The 26,072-nt window shown below is 40.0% G+C and overlaps 1 protein-coding gene across 4 annotated transcripts in view; it reads left to right on the top strand.

Moving 5' to 3' along the window:
* Positions 1–26,072, top strand: part of Ints2 (integrator complex subunit 2) — a 48,866-nt gene that overhangs the window by 1,708 nt on the left and 21,086 nt on the right. For all 4 annotated transcript variants that reach the window (XM_048446758.3, XM_087910142.1, XM_048446760.3 and 1 more), the window contains exons 3-15: positions 545–683; positions 1,782–1,884; positions 3,094–3,207; positions 4,912–5,042; positions 5,279–5,452; positions 9,119–9,345; positions 11,140–11,265; positions 14,539–14,610; positions 14,699–14,813; positions 16,515–16,583; positions 18,732–18,866; positions 19,814–19,990; positions 20,952–21,060. In XM_048446758.3, coding sequence (XP_048302715.2) covers positions 545–683; positions 1,782–1,884; positions 3,094–3,207; positions 4,912–5,042; positions 5,279–5,452; positions 9,119–9,345; positions 11,140–11,265; positions 14,539–14,610; positions 14,699–14,813; positions 16,515–16,583; positions 18,732–18,866; positions 19,814–19,990; positions 20,952–21,060 — 1,691 coding nt within the window. The remainder of the gene's footprint in view (positions 1–544; positions 684–1,781; positions 1,885–3,093; positions 3,208–4,911; positions 5,043–5,278; positions 5,453–9,118; positions 9,346–11,139; positions 11,266–14,538; positions 14,611–14,698; positions 14,814–16,514; positions 16,584–18,731; positions 18,867–19,813; positions 19,991–20,951; positions 21,061–26,072) is intronic.

The raw sequence follows: 26,072 nt of genomic DNA on the forward strand, positions 1-26,072 counted from the left end.
GAGCTTTCTGTGTTATAAAATGTTATGATGTTATGTAATGAGGACTAGCTACATATTAGGCCAGTTTACTCTTAGTGGGAAGTGAGTAGGAAAACTAGTGAGGAAGGTTTTTTTCTTTTTCTTTTTTCTTTTAAGATGGGGTTTCTCTGTGTAACAGTCCTGGCTAAACTCACTTTGGAGGCCAGGCTGGCCTCAGATTCATAGAGATCAGCCTGCCTCTGCCTCCCAGGTGCTGGGATTAAAGGTGTGTGCTACCACTGCCTGGCTAGGGTGAAAGGTTTTATTAAAATCACTAAGTTTTTTAACATTACAGTTTATTCTCTGAGACTCTAGCCTGGTGTTAAATCCTTCCCTCACCGTTGTGTATCAGTTATTAAGCCATTGATATAGAATTCAGTAGCCTTTGTTAGTTTACTGTTTGTGAGCTCTTGGAAAACATAGAGAAACCAAGTATTTCAGAGGAAATGGAGAACATTATTGCAGTAACAGGTACTGATTGCCTTGCCAGTGGTGTAACTTGTTCTCCATGTTTGGACTTTACTAGGCATAAGCTTGGCGGAGGCAGTGGAGAGAGCATCCTGGTATCACAGCTTCAGCATGGACTGACGCTCGAATTTGAACACAGTGATTCACCTCGTCGATTACGGCTTGTGCTTAGTGAACTGTTGGCCATTATGAACAAGGTGCTTAAAAAAAACCCCAGCCCAAAGTATTCATGATTTAATATCTAGATCTAGAAAATCTTAAAAAAATATATAAGCAAGAAGGCACATAGGTTATGTGTTCCACTAGTATTTCTGTTTGATTTGTGTTCTTTCAAAGACTAAAATGATGTGATTTTTTTTGTTTTTGTTTTTGTTTTGTTTTGTTTTTTTCCCCCAAGACAAGGTTTCTCTATGTAGTCTTGGCTGTCCTGGAACTTGCTCTGTAGACCAGGCAGGCCTCAAATTCACAGAGATCCATTTGCTTCTGCCTCCCAAGTTCTGGGACTAAGGGTGTGTGCCACCACCACCAGGCTTCAGTTTTGGGTTTATTTAATCAACAGTTTATATGGGTAACGTTATTACATTGTTTCTTGACTTGCCTTATCCTTTAATTTTAAGTACCTCTAAAAATATAGATTAGAATAACTGTTTCTCCCCACTCTTCCTTCTTTTTTGTGGGAAAGAGAGCTACACTAGGTGCCAAGGTGGCTTTGTAACTTGAGATTCTTTTACCTCAGCTTCTCAGATGGTGGGATTATAAAATGCAGCCACTATGTAGTTCCTGACACTAATGCTTCCATGTCTGAGTAATAATCATGGTTAAACTGGTTAAAATTGACAGGGTCCCACATTCTTTGCTGCAGTATATTAGTCACACTAAAAGTGATTATTTGGGGGCTGGAGAGATGGCTCAGAGGTTAAGAAGGCTTAACCTCTTCCAAAGATCCTGAGTTCAATTCCCACACCCACATGGTGGCTCACAACCATCTATAATGAGATCTGCTGCCCTCTTCTGGCATGCAGGCAGAACACTGTAAACATAATAAATAAACCTTTAAAAAAAGTGATGACATTCACACCTTCAGTCCCAGCACTAGAGACGCAGAGACAAGGTCAGGAATTTTATACCATCCTAGGCCAATAGATTAAAGGCTAGCCTCGTCTATCTATTTAGTTCTGGGTACATGGTAAGACCCTACGTCAAACAATCACAGCATAAACTCATAAACAATAAAAATCATTAAAAATTACTTTAAATTAATAGTTCTTGCCTTCTTTTTTCCCTTTTTGTCTAAGGTATCGGAGTCCAATGGAGAGTTTTTTTTTAAGTCGTCTGAGCTCTTTGAGAGTCCGGTGTACTTGGAGGAAGCGGCAGATGTTCTTTGTATTTTACAAGCAGGTACTTTGCTGACTGGGTGCCAAGATACATTTCAGATATAGTGTCAAGTGAAGTGTTACTGTGTGGCTCGTCGGCCTGCAGTGCTGGATGCGTGTCTGTGTCTGTGCATGGGGTATCCTGAAGCTGGAGGCACAGGCAGTGAGGAGGCCTGATGTGGCTGCTGGGACTCAGGTCCTGTCCAAGGACAGTATCTTTTTTCAGCCCCACGTTTGGTATTTGAGGATTATCAAAACTGGGTGGGGTTGCAGCATGTGGGAGGCTGAGACAAGAGTGTCCTGACAAGCTTGGGGAATGGAGTGTGATCATGTCTCAAATAACAGCCCCCCCCCAACAAAAACCTTAAAAATGTCAAAGTTATTTACTCAAAATATGTCTTAAAATTTTAAGTTCAAGGTCTGGAGAAATGGCTGTGGTGGTTAAGAGCACTTGACGCTCTAACAGAGTACCTTAGTTTGGTTCAGGTAACTCAGGGCTGCCTGTAACTCCTGCTCCTTGGCATCTCACAGCCTCACATAGACACACCCACATGCACATAAATTCATTCTTAAAAAAAGTTTAAATTAAAAATGACTAATTAGAACAAAGATTCAATGACTTAGACTGTTTATATAGTATGCTATATTATGTAAACATTAGCATTGTATATCTGATTTACTGATTCATAATTTTAGTGATTTTATACATGTTCCTAATGTGTTAGATCAGAAAGCAAAGGGCAGAGGAGGTAAATATAATCTTAGTTTTACTTAATGTTAAAATTGCAAATGAGAGGATTAAAACTAGAAATTAACTATATTATTGTAAATAAATGTATATGTACGCACACATATACACACATACACACACACACACAATTAGAGCTAACATATATTTTTTTCCCTTTGTACCTTGTTTACCTTTCCAGATTCTTTTTCATAGGTATATGATAAAATAAAAATGAGAAGCTATAGAAATGTAAAGATTTTATGAAAATAAGTTTTTAGAGCAGTGCTATGTAGGGAAGCTTCTGCCATATTCTCTGTGTGTCATCCAGTTAGTAGCCCCGCGCCTTGCGTCACGTGGCTGTAGATTAGCTGAGTGTAGCTCATGTGACTGAGAACTAGTTCTCTAAGTGAGTTGCATTCTGGTGACATCTTTGAAATGCCAGCTGTTGAAGATGACACTTTAGGGGTCACGCCTCAGTAGTGACAGTGGCTTTTTTTCTTCCAGAGCTCCCTTCCTTGCTTCCTATAGTCGATGTAGCCGAAGCCTTGCTACATGTTAGAAATGGTGCCTGGTTCTTATGTCTCTTGGTAGCCAATGTTCCCGATAGTTTTAATGAAGGTAAATATGATTTAAAAACGAAATATTAGAATATTGGAGAACTTTGGTTTGACTTGTTTAGGTTTGTTTGTTTGTTTATTTATTTATTTTCAAGACAGTCTTGCTCTGAATCCTGGGCTGTCTTTGTGTTGTGAGTCTTTTGTCTCTACCTTCTGAGTGGTGCGGGCATTGCTGGTGCAAAGCACTGTACTGACTGCTGCGTCCCCTCCCTTCTGTGCTGAGCTGGAGCCCAGTGGCTAACATGCTAGCCAGTCTGGCTTTTAACTGAAGAACTTATATAATTTATATAAGCCATTTAATGTAATTATTGTGGTAGTTAGGTATATCTTGTTACTTTTATCTCTTTCTTCTTTTGTATTAATTTTTAACCATACATTTAATTCACGGGTTTTATGAGTTCCAGAATGTATTCTTGCTGCTTTTAAGTAGTTAATTCTTTTTTCTTCTGATTTATTTATTTATTTGGTGTGTGTGTGCGTGTGTGTGTGTGTGTCTTTGTGTGTATGTGCTCCTACGCACATGCATGCATATGTGGAGGTCCGAGGACAACTTCCACAAGTAGGCACTGCCCTAACTTGTGGGTCCCAGGCGTTGTACCCAGTAGTAAGTCTTGGTGGTCAGCGTCTTGACTTGCTGAGCCACTTCACCAGCCCACTTCCGATTTTTTTTTTTTTTTTTTGACAGTGTCTCACTGTGTAGCCTAGGTGGCCTTGAACTTTAAGTAATCTGCCTGCCTCTTCCTTCCTAATGCTGGCATTACAGGTGTGGGCTACCATGCCCAGCTGACTTTAAAGCCCTTTTTAAAATGTGGGGAAAAGGCTTTATCTACAGAGTTATTACTCTTGGTGTTCTTCATTGAATTGCCTTCATTTCATGTAGTGTAGATTATTTAAACTTATTTTTATTTTGTTTTTATTTTTGTATGTTTGGGATTAAACTACTTGCTTTGTCAGTGGGCTATCCCTTTAGCTTTGAAGGGTAGATTCTTTTATTTTCAGTCCCGGGGACTGGCCATAGTGCCTTGCACTGGCTTGGCAAGCACTCTGCTGCTGTTTTACATCCCTTTCTTTTTTAACTTTTTCATTTTGAGACAGGATCTCACTCAGGTGTCCATGCTGGACTTGAACTCACTTTGTTGCTGAAGCAGGCCTTGAACTGTGTACCTCGTGCTACCTGGGTAGCATTACAGGCCTGTGCTACTAGGCTGAATTAGTTGTTTTTCTTTTTTTGGGAATTTAATGCATAGCCATATGGGTCATGGTCTGGTGCTCTTCCACTGAGCTTAGCCCTAGCTTTTTTTTTTTTTTCCCCTTGTGGCACCAAATCACTATTTAGTGCCAGTTGGCCTTGATTTTGCATGTGTAGCCCAGGCTGGCTTCCAATTAGAGATACCCCTTTATATTTGTAGTGCTGTGGTTACAGGTTGTATACCACCATAGCCAGCTTGAATATATTTAGTTGTTTGCTACCTTTGTCCTGGGTTTGTAGTTACTAGTGTGGCTATATGTTGTCTTCCATGTTGTTATTGCTTAGGTCTTTTTCATTCCTTTGTTCCTTTTGTCTTGGTTTCTGTTGCTGTACTATCAAGCTCCCCAGTGTTTTCCTTCTATACTGTTTAAGCTGCATAAATGATTAATTTTCAAGGATGAAGAAATGGCTTATAACACCTTATTTATAAAAGCTTAACAAAGCTTAAAATAATAGTTTGTAGGGGCCTGATCAAAAATGGAGAACGACAAGATGAAGAAAGTCTTGGAGGCAGGCGCAGGACAGATGCCTTGCGGTTCTTATGCAGAATGAACCCTTCTCAGGCCCTGAAGGTCCGGGGCGTGGTGGTAAGAGATGCTCTTGTCTCCATGGGACAACATTTTTTTCTAAGAGGGTTTTCCTTGAGTCTATTTGAGAATCTTACAGAAACTGGGAGTTCTGATGCTCAGTGTACTGCCTTCCCTTTGCGGCCTTATGTTTTGTGAGATCTCCTCCTCAGCAATTTGAGCTGCATTAAATTTTGAGATGTCCTGGCTTTTTTTCTTATTGTGTTGAGTTTAATTTATTTTCTCTGCTGTGTTAGGTGGAAGAATGTCACTTGCCAGGCCTTGGAGTAGCTTTGACATTGGATCATACTAAAACTGAAACTTGTGAAGATGGAGTGAGTGACTTGGTTTGCTTTGTTAGTGGCTTGCTTCTTGGAACAAATGCAAAAGTCAGGACTTGGTTTGGAACCTTTATTCGAAATGGACAACAGGTGAGAGTCAAGTGTATGGGTAGGGTAGGATCATTGCTTAGGAGCAGTTCTAAGAGTGAAGAAACTGCTTTAGAAGAATGGCTTTAGTTAGGCCTGGTGGCTCATACCTGCAGTCCCTGTGGAAGACTGAGGCAAGAGGATTGCTATGATTTCAAGGCTAAAAGCTATGGGAACCAGATGTGGTGTCACATACCTTTAGCCCAGCACCCTGGAGTCAGAGGCAGGTAGACCTCTATGAATTTTAGACCAACCTGGTCTATAGTTTCAGGCCAGCCAAGGCTACATAGAGAAACTGTGTCTCAAACAAACAAAAAGCCATGGGGGAAAAATAAAAGAAAAAAAAAGAAAGAAAGATATGTTTAAACTAGTGGTTATCAGATTTACATTAAAAAGAATCATGAAAGATATGAAGAGTTTTGTTTATATGATTTTTGTCTTTTGATATTTCCAATATTATAAATTAAAAATTTTGAAATATGGAGTTTATTAAAAATGAAATGACCTCATTTAAATGTAAACATGAAGAGAAAGAGAGAGAGAGAGAGAAAGTGTGTATGTATTCTTTTTTTTTTTTTTTTTTTTTGAGCTTGGTCTTGGTATTTACTTGATTTAGTCAAGGCTGGCCCTGAATTCCTCCTGATCTTTGTGCCTAAGCCTGCTGATTACGAAGATCCTAAGAATGCCCACCATACTTAGTAAGCATTAAAATTTTTAAAAATATAAACAATCCTCCCTCCAAAGGATTCCTAGTGAGAATAGCGGTACTGTTTACAGGTTTTCCTGTCTCTTCAGTATCTAGTTTAGTAGAACCCTTTGGAGAATGTACTGGACATGATTGAGAATGGGAGGGACAAAGGCACTATCTTAATTTTATGAAGGGCTCTTTGTACTTTCTGGTCACGTTGAAACAATCTGGGGACTCTCTAAGGTCCTATTGCATAAGAACTTCAAAGTAATTTATATTTTATAATTTAATCTAAATGTGTATGCATTTGTGTGTGTGTGTGTGGTGGTTAAATATATATAACAAAATTTGCATTTAGTCATTTTTAAGAACCCAATTCGGTGGTATTAAGGACATTCACCTTGTGGGGCTAGAGACTCAGTAGTAATGTTTGCTAGGCAAACATAAGGACTTGAGTTAGAACCCTAGTAACCATGTGAAAGCAGGTGTGGCAGCATTTGTCTGTATCCTGGTGTTGGGGGGCAGGTACAGATGACCCGGATGCTTCCTGGACAGCCAGTGTAGCTGAAATGTCGAAAACATAAGGTGGGGCAGCTGAAAAGATAGCCCAGTGGTTAGGAGTCCTTCCTGCTCTGGAGGACTTGAGTCCTATGCTTAGCACTAAGTGGGCAGCTCACAACTGTCTGCAACGCCACTTCCAGGGGATCTGATGCCTTCTGCAGCCACTGTTTGCAACATGTGCATATATACACAAAGACACATGCAGCTTGTGTGCTTACACATGCACATACACACATACACAGAAAGGAAATAAAGAACCATTGGTAATATTATGCATACATAACCATCATCTGTTTTTAGGATTTTCTTCTTTTGTGGTCTGGCCTTTACACTTGTTAGGTCAGCATTCTGTCACTGAGTTCTATATCCTGTGTTCTACAGACGCTGAACCTTAAACTGCCTGGTCCTCTTTCTTGTAAATTGGTAATCGTGGCTATGTCTTTATTCTTGGTGAATTCTGAATACCATTCTAGGTACCTCCTATGGGTCAAATCATAGGATACTTGTCATTTTCTGTATACAATTTCCTTAATATATTGATTTCAAGGTTTATTCTGTAGCATGTGTCAGACTTTCCTTGGCCAGGTATGGTGATATACACCTTTAATAGCTAGAAGCAGGATTGTGGAATAGATACAGCTCACATTCACTGCCAGCTAGGCTACATTATGAAAACCCTCTTTTATGTAGAAAACACCTTTGCAAAGGAATTTCTTTCTTTTTCAAGGTTGCCTGGATTGATTTTGGCTTCCTCTGCCTCTACCTTTGAGTAGATGAGGTTATAGGTATATGTTAGCATGCTTGGTCTGTATGTTATATTTTGCAACAAGTTTGTTTGTTTGTTTTCTGTGTTATTGAAATAGGCTCTTCCTTTGTTGCCTAGGCTGCCCTGGAACATAGTAGCCCAGGCTGACCTCAAATTTAAGTTTGACGTAATCCTCTTGAGTGTTGGGTTTGATTACAGGCATGACTTCCATGTTGAATGGTCTTTTCCCCCTCAGCAGTTTTTAACTTAGAGAATACTTCAGTTTTTGTGAAACACTTATTTAGTGCTTCTGAGTAGAATTGCTCATGCAGACTTTCAACGTGTTTCACTCTGGTGGACAGCATGTGTATGATATACCATGAAGTCACATTATTTTACATCTAGGACTCACTTCTTTACAGTCTATTAAAGACTGCTCTTCAGCTTTGCTTTTTAAAAGGAAAGGAAACACATGTCCGCTGTGTGACTGTTGTGTGGCTGTGTGCTGAGCAGTCTCTATGCCCGTGCTGCTGCTCACAGTCCACTGTGCACAACACACTTTTCTTCTTGGAATTTAACGTTTTTGTTCAGGAAGGTTTATTATACTTTACTTGACATCAGTCTTAACTCTGACAAGCACTGCTGGGTGGTGGTGGCGCACACCTTTAGTCCTAGCTAGCTAGCACTTGGGAGGCAGAAGCAAGTGGATCTCTGTGAGTTCGAGGCCAGACTGGTCTACAGAATAATTTCCAGTATCACTAAGTATGTTATGCAGAGTAACCCTGCGTCGAAAAACAAATAAAAGCCAAAAACCAAACAAAAGAATAACAAGCACTGATTGAAGGTATAAGCCACTATCCCTGGCTAAGGAAACGCCTCTCCTTATAGTTTAGAATTGCTTTCATATGTGTGATCTTTCTTTGTTCATTTCTTAGTAGGCACTGAGTGCTTGCTACATGTCAAGTACAGTGTTAGACTTGAAGAGTGAGTGAAGACTGAAATATCCCTGCCTCAAGAGCTGGGGTTGGGGTGGTTATAGATGTATAAACTCTTAATTATGGTATCTTTAAAGGTACATAGTACTGATATTTATTTCCTTGTTAGGAAGGAACTTGGGGTTCAGAGCAGTTCACTAAAACAGTGTGAAGCACATAGTTGGTGGTGAGCTAGAGCTGAGGCTCTCGGGTCTCCAGACACCAGGTGCTGCTGCTGTACTGCCTCGTGGTGGAGATCCCCGTGTAGGGGTGGGGACTGAACCTGGGCCTCTGCAAGAGCAGCAAGTGCTCTTCACACTCGAGCCATCTCTCCAGCTCCTCCCCCTCCCCTTGAGTTTTTTAAACAAGTTTTTGTTCTTTAGTCCTGGTTGTACTGGAGTTTGCCATGTAGACTGGCCTGGGTGCAGCAGCTCTCGTGTCTCCGCCGTACTCAGATGAAAGTACTATTTAAACACTAGTCACAAGTCAGTTTGCATTAGCTTAGCATTTCCTCTGCAGTCGTGCAGCATGGGGTGAGTGGATGTGTGGGTTTTGCGTTTTCTTGTTTAAATGGAACTGCAGTGTGACAGGCTCCTTATGTTAGTTCAAGTGCTTGCGTGATGAACTTTCTTCAGCTTCCTTTTAATTTGATAAATGCTCCATACTCTCTCTCTTCTTTTCTCAATTCATACTTCCTACAGAGAAAAAGGGAGCCCAGCGGTTCTGTCCTTTGGCAAATGAGGAGACAGCTTCTCCTGGAGTTGATGGGCATTCTTCCTACAGTCAGGAGTACCCGCATTGTAGAAGAAGCCGATGTGGAGATGGAGCCCACTGTGTCTGTGTACTCTGGGCTGAAGGAAGAGCATGTCGTGAAAGCCAGCGCACTCTTACGTCTGTACTGTGCCCTGATGGGGATTGCTGGACTCAAGTACTCAATTCGATATTTTACCCTTTTATCTTTTTCTTCTTGTTTCTAATCATAGAGAAGTGAGCCAGAGGCCTTTTATTAAGAGGCTCCAGCTTTTAAATTTACTAGCAAGATTGAAGGTGCTAAGGCCAATTGTCCTTAAGGAATATAATTTCTGATTACAAATAGAATTATGCAGATATTGGAGGGATGAGAGTATTACCAGATTTTAAACACAGTGTAAAGGACCCTGTGATTTTACCATTTTGAGAGATCTGGGAGTGACCCATGACCACTCCTGGGTCAGGTGAAGACCCGTCTTTCGGCAGGATGTGCCTCTTTTTTTTTTTTTCTTTTTTTTTTTTTTTTAAGAGGAGGGTACACCTCATGTCCTTGACTCGGACTGTGCATGCTCTCTCTCATAATTCTTTTTAATGGTTTTATTTATTTCGTGTGCATTGGTGTCTTCTCTGCATGTATGTCTGTGTGAGGGTGTCAGATCCCCTGGAACTGGAGTTATAGACAGTTGTGAGCTATCATATGGGTGCTGGGAATTGAACCCAGGTCCCCTGGAAGAACAGCCAGTGTTCTTAACCTCTGAGCCATCTCTCCGCCCCCAGGACGTGGTTCTTTAGCACGAGGTTCTAAGTCCCTGCACCAAATCTTTCCGAATAGTGTCCTCAGCTGATGTGGGAACATTTCCTGTGTGTGTCTCCAGCTCATGTGCCTTTCAGTTCTAATGGCTGAGGCACATCATGACCACATATAAGTAACATGTGCTTGTTATGGCTGTGACCTCTGCTATTGCTCCCTTGAAAGTCTATTGGTCATTGAACTCAGTTTATTCATTATTTGGTTTTTGCAGAGAGAACAGAGTAATGCTGTTTTCCATTTCTCAGTGATAAATCCATATGCCATTAAAAAAGCACATAATTGAAAAGAGAATTGACCAATAATGATGAAAGTATAGGGTAATGTCTCAGGGTTAAGAATGCTTTCTCTGGCCGGGTGGTAGTGGTGCACACCTTTAATCCCAGCACTTGGGAGGCAGAGGCAGGTGGATCTCTGTGAGTTCGAGTCCAGCCTGGTCTACAAGAGCTAGTTCCAGGACAGGAACCAAAAACTACAGAGAAACCCTATCTCGAAAATCAAAAAAAAAAAAAGGGAATGCTTCCTCTGTAACCTTGATGACTTGTTTTGAATCCCAGCACTCACCTAAAACACTGGGCACGGCTGTACAAGCCTGGAACCTCACTGTTGTGAGAGAGAGATACGAATGTCCCAAGAACTTCCTGGTCATCAAGCCTGGTGGGAACACCTAGTTTCTGTTTCAGTGATCCGCCTTTCCTCAAGGCAGTTAGACAGATTACCTTTCTTCATATGTTCACAGGCATGAACATGCCCACACATGTGCACTATCATATACCACACACATACACCATATACATACAGCACAATAGATGCGTACTCTGCACTCACCATACTATGCGCTTGCACGCGTGCATACACAAATAAGTAACTGAATGTTTTTGTTTTGTTTTGTTTTTTGAGACAGTTTTTCTGTAGCTTTGGAGCCTGTCTTGGAACTCATTCTGTAGACCAGGCTGGCTTTGAACTCACAGAGATCCACCTGCCTCTGCCTCCCGAGTGCTGGGATTAAAGGTGTGAGCCAACACTACCCGGCTGAATGTATTTTTTTTTTTTAAAAGTGATGTACTTGAAGGATTAAAATGTTGGAAAACTCATTTCCTTCATGAACTAAAAGTAGATAAAGAAATAACTAAGTGTAAACTCTCACTGTGTTTCTCCTTTCAGACCAACTGAAGAAGAAGCTGAGCAGCTGCTGCAGCTGATGACCAGCCGCCCTCCCGCCACACCGGCTGGGGTTCGATTTGTCTCCCTTTCCTTCTGTATGCTGCTGGCCTTCTCTACACTTGTCAGGTACCTTACCGTATAGTCGCTCTACTCATTCAAGATGTGCTTTTATTTACTTATCAGAATGTATGTATGGGGGCGAGTGTGCAGTGTAGGTAGTGTGCTTGCCTAGCATGTATGCTGCCGCCAGAAAGGGTGTAGAGCATGTTATTAAATCTTGCCACAGAGACTGGCCTAGGCATGGACAGTCATGGAAGGACAGCAGCATCTCCTGAATACCACCGTTTTACTGGTCTTTGTCAGTGTCTCTGCTGAACATTGTTGAAAGAGTCAGCGTTCTTCAAGAGGTTTTGAAGGCTTATAACTTTCCTTCCTACTTTTTCTTCTTTGGAGGTAATATCTTTTAGTTCTTGAGTAGTTTTGGGTCTTACTAGTATATTGTTTAAAAACTTTTTACAAACTTCAATACCTGTTTATTTTGTGTTTTGCTTCTTGGTGTGTGTGTGGTGTGTGTGTGTGTGGTGTGTGTGTGTGTGTGTGTGTGTGTGTGTGTGTTGTACACCAGTGCTATGATGTATGCATGGAGGTCAGAGGACAACTCGCAGGAGTCATTTCTCTCCTTCTGCCATGTGGGCTTCAAAGATGGAACTCTGGTTGTCAGGTTTGGTGGCAAATGCCTTTACCTCTTGAGTGATCTCACTGGCCCCACTATTTCATTGGTGGTGACCCTTCTAGGTATTAGCTAATTGAATTCCCATTCTCAAAGATGAACAATTATTATTTTTTTCTCTGTCTGGAAACACTACATCTCTTCCTTTTCTTCTTTTCCTTCTGTTACCTTAGTACAGTTAGAATAATTTTAATTTGAACAATATATAGTTGTTTATATTTGTATTATGACTGTGTAAACATTGAGAGCTCAATTATGACTAGGTAATTTCTTATCTCTCTTTTAAAACAGTTTTGTTTTAAATTTTCTTGGTAGTCTATGTAATAACAGTTAACTAAATCTTTCTCTCTCTCTTTTTTTTTCTTTTCCTCTTTTGAGACAGGGTTTCTCTGTAGCCCTGCCTGCCCTGGAACTCACTCTGTAGACCAGGCCAGCCTCGAACTCAGAGATCCACCTTACCCCTGCCTCACAAGTGCTGGAATTAAAGGCGTACATCACCACCGCCCGAGAATCTAAATTTTGCTGGTTGTGGTAATTCATGCTTCTAATCCCAGCCCATAGGAGACCAAGACTGAAAGATTACCTTGAGTTTGAGACTAGCCTAGGCTACATAGTGAGATCCTGTCTCAAAAAACCAAAACAACAAAACAAAACAAAACAAAACAAAACAAAACAAAACAAAGAAACACAGACACACAAAACCGAACAATAGAGAAACAAAATGTAGCTAAATCTCTGGACCTAATCTGACTCATTAGACAGTTTAATCTTTCTCAGAAGTCTTGCCCAGGGCAGTGCTGTCTGCTCCGTCTTCACTGGATCCCTCTGTATCTAGTGTTCTGCAGCTGTACACAAGAACTGTTCTTCATTGAGCATCTTTAGAAAGCAGACATGTGGGAGGTAAATTCTTCTGAGCAGGGGTGGATTTCTGAAAAGGCCTCCATTCTGACATTTGGCTAATGGTGTGGAAGTAATTTCTTTTGAGGATTTTGAAAATGTGTGTTCCATTGTCTTCTATCTTCCCGTGTTGTTCCCTACCATCATCCCACTTCCTGCTTCCTTACGTGTCCTCTTGCACTGTGCAAACGTGTAGGGTTGGATCTTTCTCAGATAATATTTCCCAGGATAATTTTGTTCTTAGTGTTTTTTTGTTGTCTGTTTTGTTTTGATTTTGTTTATTTGGGACAGCGGTTCTGGGAGGCCTGGCCCTCACAGAAGTGCTCTTGTTCAGCCCTCCAGTTCGGGGATTTCACATGCTCCTTCACATCCTGTCCAAGTTTGTATCATCCTCAGCCCAGTCGGTCCTTGCTAATAGAAATAGATGTCCTTAGTTCTAGGAAATATTTCTGAATTAATTTGATGACAATGTTCTTCCCTTGGGGTTTCTTTGTCTAACACTTCTTTTATTTTTAATTTATATATATATATTTTTATTTTATGTGCATTAGGGTTTTGCCTTGCATGCATGTCTGTAAGGGTGTCAGAATCCCTGGAGTTACAGACAGCTGTAAAACACTTGTGATTGCTGGGAATTGAACCTGGGTCCTCTGGAAGAGCAGTCAGTGCTCTTAACCCCTGAGCTATTTCTCCAGCCCCCTAAAGAAATAATATATATATATATATATATATATATATGTGTGTGTGTGTGTGTATATATATATATATATATATATATATATATATATATATATATATATTTGGTTTTTCGAGACAGGGTTTCTCTGTGTAGCTTTGTAGCCTGTCCTGGAACTCACTCTGTAGACCAGGCAGGCCTTGAACTCACAGAGATCCACCTGCCTCTGCCTTCCAGTGCTGGAATTGAAGGCGTGTGCCACCACTGCCTGGCTCTAACACCTCTTCTTGAGTGACTTCTTTCAAAGATGTCATTGAATTTTCCCATCCCACAATCTTCTGTGCATTGTTTGTTCTTTTTGGGAAAAAAAAACCCATAAAGCATATCAGAAAATTTACGTAATTGTACACTTTGAACTCACAGAGATCTGTTTCTGTTTCCCGAGTACTGGAATTAAAGTCATTAAATCTGGCCCAGCTGTTGCTTATGTTTTAACATCAGATTGTTATTTTCACCAGATTTTTATTTTCCTATATGGAGTAAGTGATCAGTTCTTAGTACAGTTCTTTTAACATTTTAACCTCAGAGACCTTTATTTTTCAAAGGAATATGAGGTAATGTCACTTTCTCCACCTTGCAAATATACTAAGATTTGAGGTTTTGACAGTTTAGATTCATGAAGCCAAAGCCTTCATCTTTGAGTTCTAGAACTGTCTCATGTTTCAGTTATAATTAATGGTTCAGTTTAGCAAACCATTAATTTGAGTTGATATTTGAAAATAGAGGAGAAAAATAACTCCTAGGAAAAATAACTTCAGAACTGGAGAGATGCCTCAGTGGTTAATAACACTTGGTGCTCTTGCAGGAGACCTGGGTTCAGTTCTTAGCATCCACATAGTGGCTCGGAACCACTGTAATTCTAGTTCCAGGGAATCCAGGGACACCAGGCATGACATAGTACATATGTACACATGTAGGCATATTCCTCATACATGTAAAGTAAGAATAAATAAATCTTTAAGAACAAGGGGAAATGCTGTCAGGCTGCTTTCTTTCTGCTGTCGGGCTCACAGCCGCTGCTGCGTTGTCTCCGCAGCACACCGGAGCAGGAGCAACTGATGGTGGTGTGGCTCAGCTGGATGATCAAAGAGGAGGCGTACTTTGAGAGGTGAGAAAGCAGTGTGTGTCCACTCAGTTCAGAGAGCTCTTATTCGTCTCCTCCTTGAAAATTCACAGTGTCTCTCCTGTTTTGACAGTACATCAGGTGTCTCTGCTTCTTTTGGGGAGATGCTGTTATTGGTGGCCATGTATTTCCATAGCAACCAGCTTAGTGCTATCATTGACTTAGTCTGTTCCACTCTGGGCATGAAGGTAATTTTTAATAATCTTTTTTTCTGAAAGAAAATGTGTATAAACTGAACATTCTGTCATAGTATAAAATAAATACATTGTGTTCTTTTAAGTAATTTTAGATGTTTGCTAGTTTGAAGTTTTATTAAAGAATTCCTAGAAAAATAGGAATTTTTAGAACATTTATTCAAGCTTTATGTAGGTATGTGTGTCTGTCTGTGCATATGTGTATATGTATACAATTGCTGATAGAAACCAGACGAGGAATGGGAACCTGTGGCGCTGGAGTTCCAAGCTGCTGAGAGCCACCTGACATGGGTGTTAGCAACCAAACTGTGCCCTTTGCAGGTGCAGTCCATTGCTGAGTCCTCTTCAGTCCTCTTTGTTGTTGACTGACAGGCTGGCTTGGAACTCATGCTAGTCTCAATGGTTTTTTTGTTTGTTTGCTTGTTTTCTATGTAGATTTTCTAATTTATTATAAAGCTTAAATGAATAAACTCATTTATGTAAATATACACATAGGCAGTCATACATCTATATCTTCATATATTTCTCAAACTGTTTAAGATAGAACTGTGGCAAACAGTTACTAACTAAAAATGTGAGTCTACTAAATACTGTCAGGTTAATTTTTTGTAGAGATTTTTCCAGTATCATTGTTCACATTAATGCATGAGAGCCCTTGATTTGCTGATATTTTATCATGCCTAGACAGCCTCATTCTTTTTATCTTTTTCTTTTAAATTTATTTATATGTTTATTTATTGAGATGAGGTCTCTCTGTATAAACCCGGACTGTCCTGGAACTTGGTGTATAGACCTTGCTGACCTTGAACCTATAGAGATTGGCCTGCCTCTGCCTCCTGCGTGCTGGATTAATGGCGTGCATCACCATGTGTGGCCTGCAGATTTGAGTGGTGGAGAATGCTCCCACTTGTTTTATATTTTGTTGGTTATTAGTAAAGCTAGTTCTTTCATTCTTTTTGGTTTTGTTTTTTGAGAGAAGGACTTGCTTTGTAGCTCAGACTGGCTCAACCTGTCATGTGATCCCCTGCCTTTTCCACGGGTGTGCTGGTTTGTAGGTGTGAGTTGCCACACTCAGCTTACTAGACTTTCTTCTAGTTTACTTGTGGATTTATGCTCTGCATTTAAATCTTTTTTCTCAGTTCTAGTGAACAAACATAGGACTTCACTTGTACTAGGCAAGCACCCTTCCACTGAGTTATATGTACTTCAGTTCTGCATTGATTTTAAATGTTATTCATTTGAAATACATGGTGTGTAGTGTCATATATATATATAACAGTGTGTATGTATATGAAATATGTATGTTTCTTGTCTCCATTTCTTGGATAAACCTCTTCTATTCCCTTGTAGTTAGTGGTAGTAGCTATTAGCTAGTGCCAGTAGTTAGTACTATTTATTAAGTAATTTTATAATATGTTTTATCTTTATTTTTGACAGACATTCTCTATATTGCCCAGGTTGCTTCTGATCTCCTGGGTTCTAGTTCTTCCTGCGTCATCCTCCCAGGTGCCTGAGACTATAGGCACACATACGAGTGCATCTCTTATGTCAGGCTTGAGAAGCCACTTGTGAAAGAAAAGTTTAACTTTTGAACATTAATATTATACATCATACCCACATTGGATAATAAATTCATGAGAGTAAATGTATTTCATACAGTTTTACATGCTGTTGGAATTCTTTTTACTGTTTTAGATTGTGATTAAGCCAAGCTCCTTGAGCAGGATGAAGACCATCTTCACACAGGAAATCTTTACTGAGCAGGTACTTCCTTTTGTTTAGCTACTGACTAAACTACTTAGAAGAATAAAGTGGTCTTTTTTCGCCATCTTCAATTTTTAATGATAATTTATTTCATCTTTAAACTCTCTGTGAATAATTCACGTAATGTAACTGATTACAAAACAGTTGTAGCATGAGTTCTAATTGCTCTTACTAAATAAAACCCGGAGTCAGATATCAGGGGGTGAACTCTGAGAGATTAGAGAAGCAGTGCAGCAGCCACTTAGAGACCTTTTAGTCTACTGAGTCCTCAGACCAAAGGGGCGAGCCCGTCCTCAGACTGTGTCCTCAGACTGCACTGAGCTCTTGTCTCCTCCTGCCTTATATTCCTCTCTCTGCCCAGCCATATCTCTTCCCATCTCCACCTCCCTAGTGCTGGGATTAAAGCTTGGTACTCCCAAATACTGTGATTAAAGGTGTGGGCCACCACCGCCTGACCCCTAGTGGCTTAGCTCTGCACTCTGATGTTCAGGCAAACTTTATTTGTTAAAACCCAAACAAAATACCACTACAAACAGTGTATGTTGAGTTTCTATATTCTTGAAAACTTTAAGTGGTTACTTAAAGGTGTGGTTGTAGATATTGGTGATGTGTTCATGTGGGCTAACCATTTGGATTTTTCTGAGAAAACAGCTTAATAAGTCTTTACTTTGGTTCCTTAGTCTTTTATTTATATTTATTTGGCTTTATCACCCTTTTTATCTGTGGGTAAATCCAGGAATAATTTTCTTTTCAGTAAGTTACTTCAAAAAGTAAAAATTAGTTTTCACATTCATTTGTCAATTCGTTCATATATATATATATTTCCTCCTGAGACAGACTCTCACTCTAAAGTCCCGGCTGGACTGGAACTTATTATATAGGCCAAGCTTGTTGTAACTCTGAGCTTTCTGCAGTCTTCCTGCCGAGCCTCCTGAGTGCTGAGATTTCAGGAGTGTGCCAGCAGGTCCAGCTCATATAACTACTAGAAAAGAAATTAGCCCTCACAGCAACCCTTCAAAAGAGATGGTAGTCTTGTATTTTATTCATGTAAAAAGTAGATGTGAAAGGTAAGGGGGCTTCTGTAGAGTAAATTAGCCCAGCTACCTAGCTATGTTTTTTAACATTATCACATGTGCATTTGTGTACTTATTTCTTTTTTTTGCGGTTTTTTTGGTGGTGTTGGAAATGGAACCATTGGCATTTGTGTGCTATGCTACTGCTGTATCACTGAGTTACTCCTCAAGCCCTTTAGATGAGTTTGTGTAAAAATAAATAGAAAATTAGAGATTTGTACTTAGCAGTTGTGCTCAGGAATTTGCACATGTTAAACAGACATCCTAACACTGAGATGTATTCCTAGCCCTAGTGAGATAAAATCTCAGTAAATTGTTCAAGATGGCTTTGAACTTGTGAACCTCATTCATGCTTCAGCCCTTCTTGTGGCTGAGATTATGGATGAATGTCCTCACCTAATTTACTTTTTTGTCACTTGAAAATCATGAAAATATTTAGGCAAATGCCTGTAATCTAGCACTCAGGACAAAGAAATAGGAGGATTAAAAGTTCAGGGTCATCATCCTTAGGATATAGAGAGTTCAGGGCCAGCCTGATCTCTGTGAGACCCCAAGAGTTCAGAGTCATCATCCTTAGGATATAGAGAGTTCAGGGCCAGCCTGATCTCTGTGAGACCCCAAGAGTTCAGAGTCATCATCCTTAGGATATAGAGAGTTCAGGGCCAGCCTGATCTCCGTGAGACCCCAAGAGTTCAGGGTCGTCATCCTTAGGATATAGAGAGTTCAGGGCCTGTCTGATCTCCGTGAGACCCCAAGAGTTCAGGGTCGTCATCCTTAGGATATAGAGAGTTCAGGGCCTGTCTGATCTCCGTGAGACCCCAAGAGTTCAGGGTCGTCATCCTTAGGATATAGAGAGTTCAGGGCCAGCCTGATCTCCATGAGACCCTGTCTTAAAATAAAACAAGAAAATTAAAACTTGTACCAGTTGATTCTCATCATTCATCCTCATGGACTACATTTAAGTGTTGATGGCCTTCTTATCTTGATAGTCTATACACTATACCTTTTCTCAAACTAATTTTGAGTTTGTTATGTGTTATTATTTTATTATCTTAATGCTGTTTTTCCCTTTTAGGTTGTCACAGCTCATGCAGTTCGAGTCCCTGTCACCAGCAACCTGAGTGCCAACATTACTGGGTTTCTGCCCATTCATTGTATTTACCAACTTCTCAGGAGTCGATCATTTACTAAGCACAAAGTGTCAATAAAAGTAGGAATTTACATTTAAATTTTCAACTGTAACTGTAGTCCTTAAATATATAATGTTTGGTAGTTAGATAAATTGCTAGTTATTTATGTAGTTAATTAATTATTATTATTAAGTTAATAATGTAGTTTATTATTATTAAGAACCAAATTTTCGATTTTAAAACAATATCATAACCTATTTACAAAATGTACAGTATTATTTTTCCACTTAAATTCTCTCTCTCTCTCTCTCTCTCTCTCTCTCTCTCTTTTCTTTCAAGACAGGGTTCCTCTGTGTAGCTTTAGAGCCTGTCCTGGTACTTGCTCTGTAGACCAGGCTGGCCTCAAACTCACAGAGATCCTCCTGCCTCTGCCTCCTGAATGCTGGAATTAAAAGTGTGTACTACCACCACCTCACCTAAGCTACTTTCTTTTTTTAAGATTTATTTTATTTATTATATATACAGTGCTCTGTCCGCATGTTTGCCTGAACGCTAGGAAGAGGGCACCAGATCCCATTTTAGATGGTTGTGAGCCACCATGTGGTTGCTGGGAATTGAACTCATGACCTCTGGAAGAGCAGCGTATGGTCTTAACCTCTGAGCCATCTCTCCAGCTCCTAAGCTTCTTTCTTAATCAGGGTGTTTCTCAGAGGAAATAATCCCCTACCACAAACCTGTTATGATGGGAAGTCTTCCATTACACATACAGATCTCTAAATGTAGACATGGTAGGGACTGTTCAAAAACTCTGTACACCCAGAGCCAGGCTTCTCATGTCTTGTGTGTATCTTTCACTGTGTTTTCGATTCAATGATAAGGACTTTTAAGGCAATTATGAAAGAGATTGTATATTTTAGCTCCCCAAACTAATGGTGAGTATAGTGATATGAAAACAGTTTAAAGCTTTACGTAGTTCTATAGTTTTGATCTTTTTTCTTTGTCTTGATTCAATGCCATTTTCTTCTAGGACTGGATTTACAGACAGCTGTGTGAAACCTCCACTCCACTCCACCCTCAGCTACTTCCTCTGATTGATGTGTACATAAACTCTATACTTACTCCAGCATCTAAATCAAATCCTGAAGCCACAAATCAGCCAGTCACAGAACAGGAGATACTTAACATTTTCCAGGAAGTCATTGGGGTAAATAAAATAACGTTTCTGTTACATCTGTTACATCTCTGGCTTAGTCCATATTTTTCGTCCTTAGAAGTCTTATAGGTGATTCTGATTTCAAAATCAGATTAACGCGTAAGTGTGAACCCTTACACACACAGTTGGAAACACATACATGCTCTGCACACACAGATGAGGTTAAATTTTATTAGCTTACTAGTAAGAAAACATATAGTAGTGTTAATTACCTGTAGTTTGTCAAATGGCACTTACTGAAGAGTTCTATATATCATTTTAAAAATTATTTATTCCTCTTTTATATGTATTCCTGAATGAATAGTTATAGAGAAAGTGTCTTGCTTTGTAGTCTGGTTGGTCTCAACTCATAATCTTGCTTCCTCAGTTTCTGGAATATTGGAATAACAGGCTTACTCCACCATGCACAGCTCAAGAAGTTGTGTTGAAGCCTCTTGTTAAAGTGTAATGGGTACTTTGAAAATTATGTACTGCTAAAGGGCTGTGGGGCATTTCAACATATCCAACATGGTGTTGTTTAGCCTCCTGGGAATCAAAGATACACTTGGATTCAGTTGTGGACAGTTGGGTGAAAATCTTTTTTCCTTATTTTGCCAGGAAAAAATTGCAGTTTGCGCAGTCACAGTAATTATACAGTATCTATTTTACGAATTGTTTTCTTTATGGTAATTTCATATAGTGTTTCCATTCCTTCAAGTCTCTGAGAAGCAGCCTGGTAGGAGTACTGTGGAGAAGCAGTAGCTGAAGCCTTGTGACATTTCCCCCGTCTTAAAGACCGGGAAAGGATATTTCCTTTTGTGGTCTGAAGCAGAAAGTTGTCTGAGATTGCTGCTAACCCAGAAGTCCTCTCCCAGTCCAGCTGTGCTTGGTGCAGCAGCACTGGATAATCTATCGCTTTTGAAAAAGCAACCTGCTCTTGAGGTTTACTATGTTAAAGTTTTGTATCCCTCAGGGTGACAGCATCCGCCTTAATCAGCGCTTCAGCATCACGGCGCAGCTCCTGGTGCTCTATTACACCCTTTCTTATGAGGACGCGCTCCTGGCAAACACAAAGACTTTAGGTAAGTCCAGCAGAGCTGAGTGGTTCCGGTCGTTTGCCCACAGTCAGTCTGATAGCCCAGGGAAATCTAGTGAGTAGGTAGTGAAGAGATGCTAGGAAGTTCTTTTAGGCTAGATTTCAGACTGTTGGTATCGTATTGTGGTACTAAGATGCTGCATTATTTTTGATTTTAATGAATCTGATTTGAGAGAGGAAGGTCAGGTTAGAGGCTTTGGGCCATGACGTAAGGAATAGAATGGTTGCCATTTGAAATGAAAGGACCTGTAGGATCTAGGTTAGGTTTGCAGGGGATCAGGAGCTCAGCTTTAGATACGTAGAGATGTCTGTTCTTCTTTGAAGTGAGGACAATGAGTAGGTAGCTGTGTTCTAGTAAATACAAGACTGAATGTCTTTTGCATAAATATGGTATTTAAAATTATGATATTATGATAGGTTCTCAGCAGTAGAGTGTAGAGGAAATCCAGGACGATATGGTGTCCTAGATGCCAATAGAGGGAGGCTAGGAGTTTGTGATGACTGCTGTCAGGTGATCTGGAATGAGGAAGATGAGGACTGGGGTTCAGCTGATGACTGCACATCGCATGATAGAGATCACTTTGCCTGTAGAATAGTAGGATGAGGACCTGATTATAAGATTAGGATGGTGGTGCACGCCTTTATCCCAGCACTCGGAGCAGAGGAAGTCGAATCTCTGTTGAGTGTGAGAATGGCCTGAACTACAGAGTGAGTTTGGGAACAGCCAGGGCTACACAGAGAAACTTAGTCTTGAAAAACAAAAACAAAAACAAAAAACAAACCAAAAGAGAGAGAGAGAGAGAGAGAGAGAGAGAGAGAGAGAGAAAGAAAAGGGAAAGAAAAGCTAATTGTAATGAATTCAGAAGAGGGCTAGAGGACCCACAGTGCTATGGACCATGAGTAGAGAATGCACTTTGGGGGATTGTTAAAGGGAAAGAGAGAAGCAATATGGTAACTGTGATGGAAAGAAGGTCAGGAAGGGTTTATAAAAAATTCTTATTTTGTGTGTGTGTGTTAGTATATCACATGTGTGGGTACCCTTTGATCTCTGGAGTTAAGAGTACAGGCAGTTTCTGAGTAACCTGATGTGGGTGCCTGTGCTTTCAGCCTCTGAGCTGTCTGGCTAGCCCTAACTTCTAAGATGACAAGGGTACATGGCACTGCTTGTTGAGAGTGATGTGCCGAGAGGGGCTGTTGGAGCCAGTCGGCCTCCGGAGTCTGTCCTCTGCTGTGGTTTCAGCACTTTTCTGATTGTCCTTTGGTTTAACCCTTATGATAAACATTAGCAACCACCCAGTAGACGCAGAGGTTCAGAGGTAGAATCTAGGTGGAATCCCATATTGGAGTGTTATAGCTGTTAAAATACACATGTGTGTATTTATTGTTTGTTTAAAAATACTTACACACATGAGTATATTAATGTACATAGATATGTATGTGAATTCTAGTTAAATGTTCATTTAAAAATATTTTAGACAGAATATGAAAAGTACACACATTTATAGGATACCATTGATTTAAGTATCCATCCAAAAAAAGAAGTGTAGTAATAAAGAATGATTTCCTTTGTACTTATTACTTAGTCAAAATGTGAATATTCGTGTGTATTTCAAGTGTTTGTTCTTAAAACGCTGTGCTATAAACTGGGCATAGTACTGCATAGTTGTATCAAAATTATTTCAAAACAGACTGCTTTACCTAGAAAGAAAAATATCAGCTATATAATTTTTTGTTTGTTTGTTTAAGACAGGGTTTCTCTTTGTAGCAGCCCTGGCTGTCCTGAACTCACTCTATAGACCAGGCTGGCCTCGAACTCAGAGATCCACTTGCCTCTGCCTCCTGAGTGCTGGGATTAAAGGCGTGCACCACCACCACCACCACCGCCCGTCCAGCTAGGAAATTGGAAGTTTTACAGCTGTCAATCCTAGAGTTAAGCCAAGCATTCACAAAGGAAATGTTCTAATGGTTGCATGTCTGTAGAGCAATAGTATCTTAAACTTATTTGATGATTTATGTAATGTTGCTAGGCATGGTGTGCGTGTCTGTAGCACTAGCACTCAGAAGCAGGAGTGCATGCAGTATTCATATCTATGTTTGTTCATTTTTTTTTTCTTAAAAAAACAGCAATAACCACCCCAAAACAACAGAACTGCTGGGCTTGGCAACACATATCTCTAATCCCAGGAGGAAGAGACAGGTAGATCTCTGAATTTAAGGCTAGCTTGGTTTACATCGCAAGTCCAGACCAACCAAGGATACATAGTGAAACCAGATAAAATTTATAAATAGTAAAATTTTACAAAATTTAAAATTTTAATTTAATGAGGAAAAAAACCCAAACTATATTTTTATTGTTTAGAGGTAAAACTACTATTAGAATTTTGCTAGAAAATCTTTTCTTTTTGTATATATGATGCATTTGTAAAGTTAAAATTTTAATATATTTTATTATTGATTTCATTTATGTTCTGTGTGTTTGCTTGCATGAGTTTACATAGATCATATGTATATTTGTGAGTGTTTGCAAGTGTCTAGAAGTGAGCAGTTGATGCCAAGAGCCTTGCTCTATCCTCTGAGTCCTCCTGTCTGTGCCTCCTGGCTTTGCAATATAGGTTTCTCCAGCCAAGCCTGATTCTGTTGGAGTTCTGGGTAGCATCTAAGTTCAGGTACACATGCCTGCACAGGGAGCACTTTATCCACTAAGTTATCTTTCTCTTTTTTTATTTTAAATTACTGTGCGGGTATGTGTTATGTGTGTGATGGCATACACATATCATAGTATGAGGGAGGTATCAGAGAAAAGCTTTATGGATTTGATTTTCCTCTTTTACCTTTATGTAGGTTTTTAAATTGACTTTAGGTTGTCAGGCTTGTGTGGCAGCCACTTTACCTGCTGAGCCATCTTTTGACTTCTGAGACAGGATCTCATGTATTTCAGCTGGTCTCAGACTCACTGTGCCACAGTGGGTGGCCTTGAACTTCTGGTTCTCTTGCCTCTCTACCTTGCAAATGCTGTGAGTACATGTGTTTGCTGCTGTGCCACATTCATGACTCAACCCCAAGGTACTGTGCATGCTAAGCAAGTATTCTCTCAACCAAGCTATGCGTACATCACAAGCTTGAATGGTTTGAATATGGATGGAGGTCAGAGGACAACTTTTCAAGAGTTGTTTCTCTCCTTCCATCTTGTGTTTGAGGCCATGTCTTGAACTTCTGATTGGTTGCCCCATTTCCTACTTCCATCTCTTGCTAGAGTGCTGGGACTGCAGACATGAGTCACTGCTGGTTCCTAACATGGGTTCCGGGGATTGCACTCAAGCCCTTGAGCACAGTGAGCCATCTACTAGGCAACCCCAGAGCCTTCTAAAGCCCAGCAATTATCCTAACAAGTCCCTAGCTCTCAAGAAACTTAGACACTGATATTTCACACTGAGTTGATATTGAAGACTTAGAGTAAAAACGTTTTCATCTTTTAAAAAAATAATTTAAAAATATTTATATGTTTGAGTGTTTTGCCTTCATGTATGTGTATGTACTGCATACATGTCTGGTGCTTGAGGAGGTCAGAAAAGGACATTAGATCTCCTGGAACTAGAGTGAGAGCTACCATGTTGTTGCCAGAAACCAAACTCAGGTCCTCAGGAAGAGCAAGTGTTCTTAATCACTGAGTTATTTCCCCACCCCCAGTCTTTTTTAAGTATGAAGTTTTTAGGAGGTCTTGAGGTTTGAGGCCAAGGACTTGTGCATGCTAAACCACATGAGAGGTTGAAACAAGAAAACCAAAGCATATTTTAGACCATTCTGGTCTAATAGGAGTGGGTTTATATCTTCAGGCTTGCTGACAAGTGTCCTTACCCATAGAGCCATTTTGCAGTCCCCATAACACTGATATACCTCTTATTCTTAAAAAAAAAAAGGATTTACATCTTGCCATTTGAAAAAGAATAAATAATTATATTGGATATTTGGATATCCTTTTGTACAGTATAGGTAACCTGAAAATGGTTTACTGCAAAATACTTAGATTCGAATTAGAATGCAAGGTATACAGAAGAATGAGCTAGAGACGAGACAGTGATTGACTGGCAGAGATCGTGACTGTATTTGGCTATAGCACTCCACAAAGGTTTGAGAGTGGAGTTAGAGGTACAGGATTTGGTGAACGGTGTTTACGGAAGAGAACCGTGGCTGCAGGATGAAGGTTGTATTAAGGAGATGAAAGTCAGACCATAGTGACCACGGATGAAATAGGCTTTAAGACAGAATAGCATATAAAAGATTAAGTTGGACTTAAAAGGAAAAAGAGTAGATGTTGCTAACAGAAGGTAGGATATAGGCAAGAAGAAAGTCAAATTCACATTGCTTAACATCCTAATTGTATATAGTCACCAGGTATCATAAATAATGTATTCAAAGCTCTTTTTGTTTTTTAAAGAAAGTGTCTTAGGTAGCCCAGGTTGACTATAAATTTACTATTTAGCTGAAGATGCCTTGAACTTCTGCTCCTGCCTCCACCCCCCATGTGCTAGTATTACAGACATGTGCCTGTAATGCCTGGTGTTTTATGTATTGATTTATTTTTATTTTTTATGATTTATTTTTATTTTATGTGCCTTGGTATTTTGCCTGCATGTGTGTCTGTGTGGGAATGTTGAATCCACTGGAGCTGGAGTTACAGACAGTTGTGAGCTGCCATGTGGTTGCTGGGAATTGGACCCGGATCCTCTGGAAGAGCAGCCAGTGCTCTTAACTCCTGAGCCATCTCTCCAGCCCTTTTTTCTCACCCGCCTGGTATTTTATAATTCGTACTGGAACCATCAGGCTCTGAGTCTGTGTTTATGACTGCGCTAGGCTTTCCTAAACAGACGTGGGGAAGTCTTGACTGAGTTCTTTCAGTGTAGTACATTTCAATTCAGGGCACTTTCTAAATCTTGCCCTTGTTTTTCCCTTATAGCTACTATGTTGGTAGCTATTTTCATCTTTAAAACATTCATATAT

The sequence above is a fragment of the Myodes glareolus genome, chromosome 9, assembly GCF_982192425.1.
Source record: "Myodes glareolus chromosome 9, mMyoGla1.1, whole genome shotgun sequence".
Classification (NCBI taxonomy): domain Eukaryota; kingdom Metazoa; phylum Chordata; class Mammalia; order Rodentia; family Cricetidae; genus Myodes; species Myodes glareolus.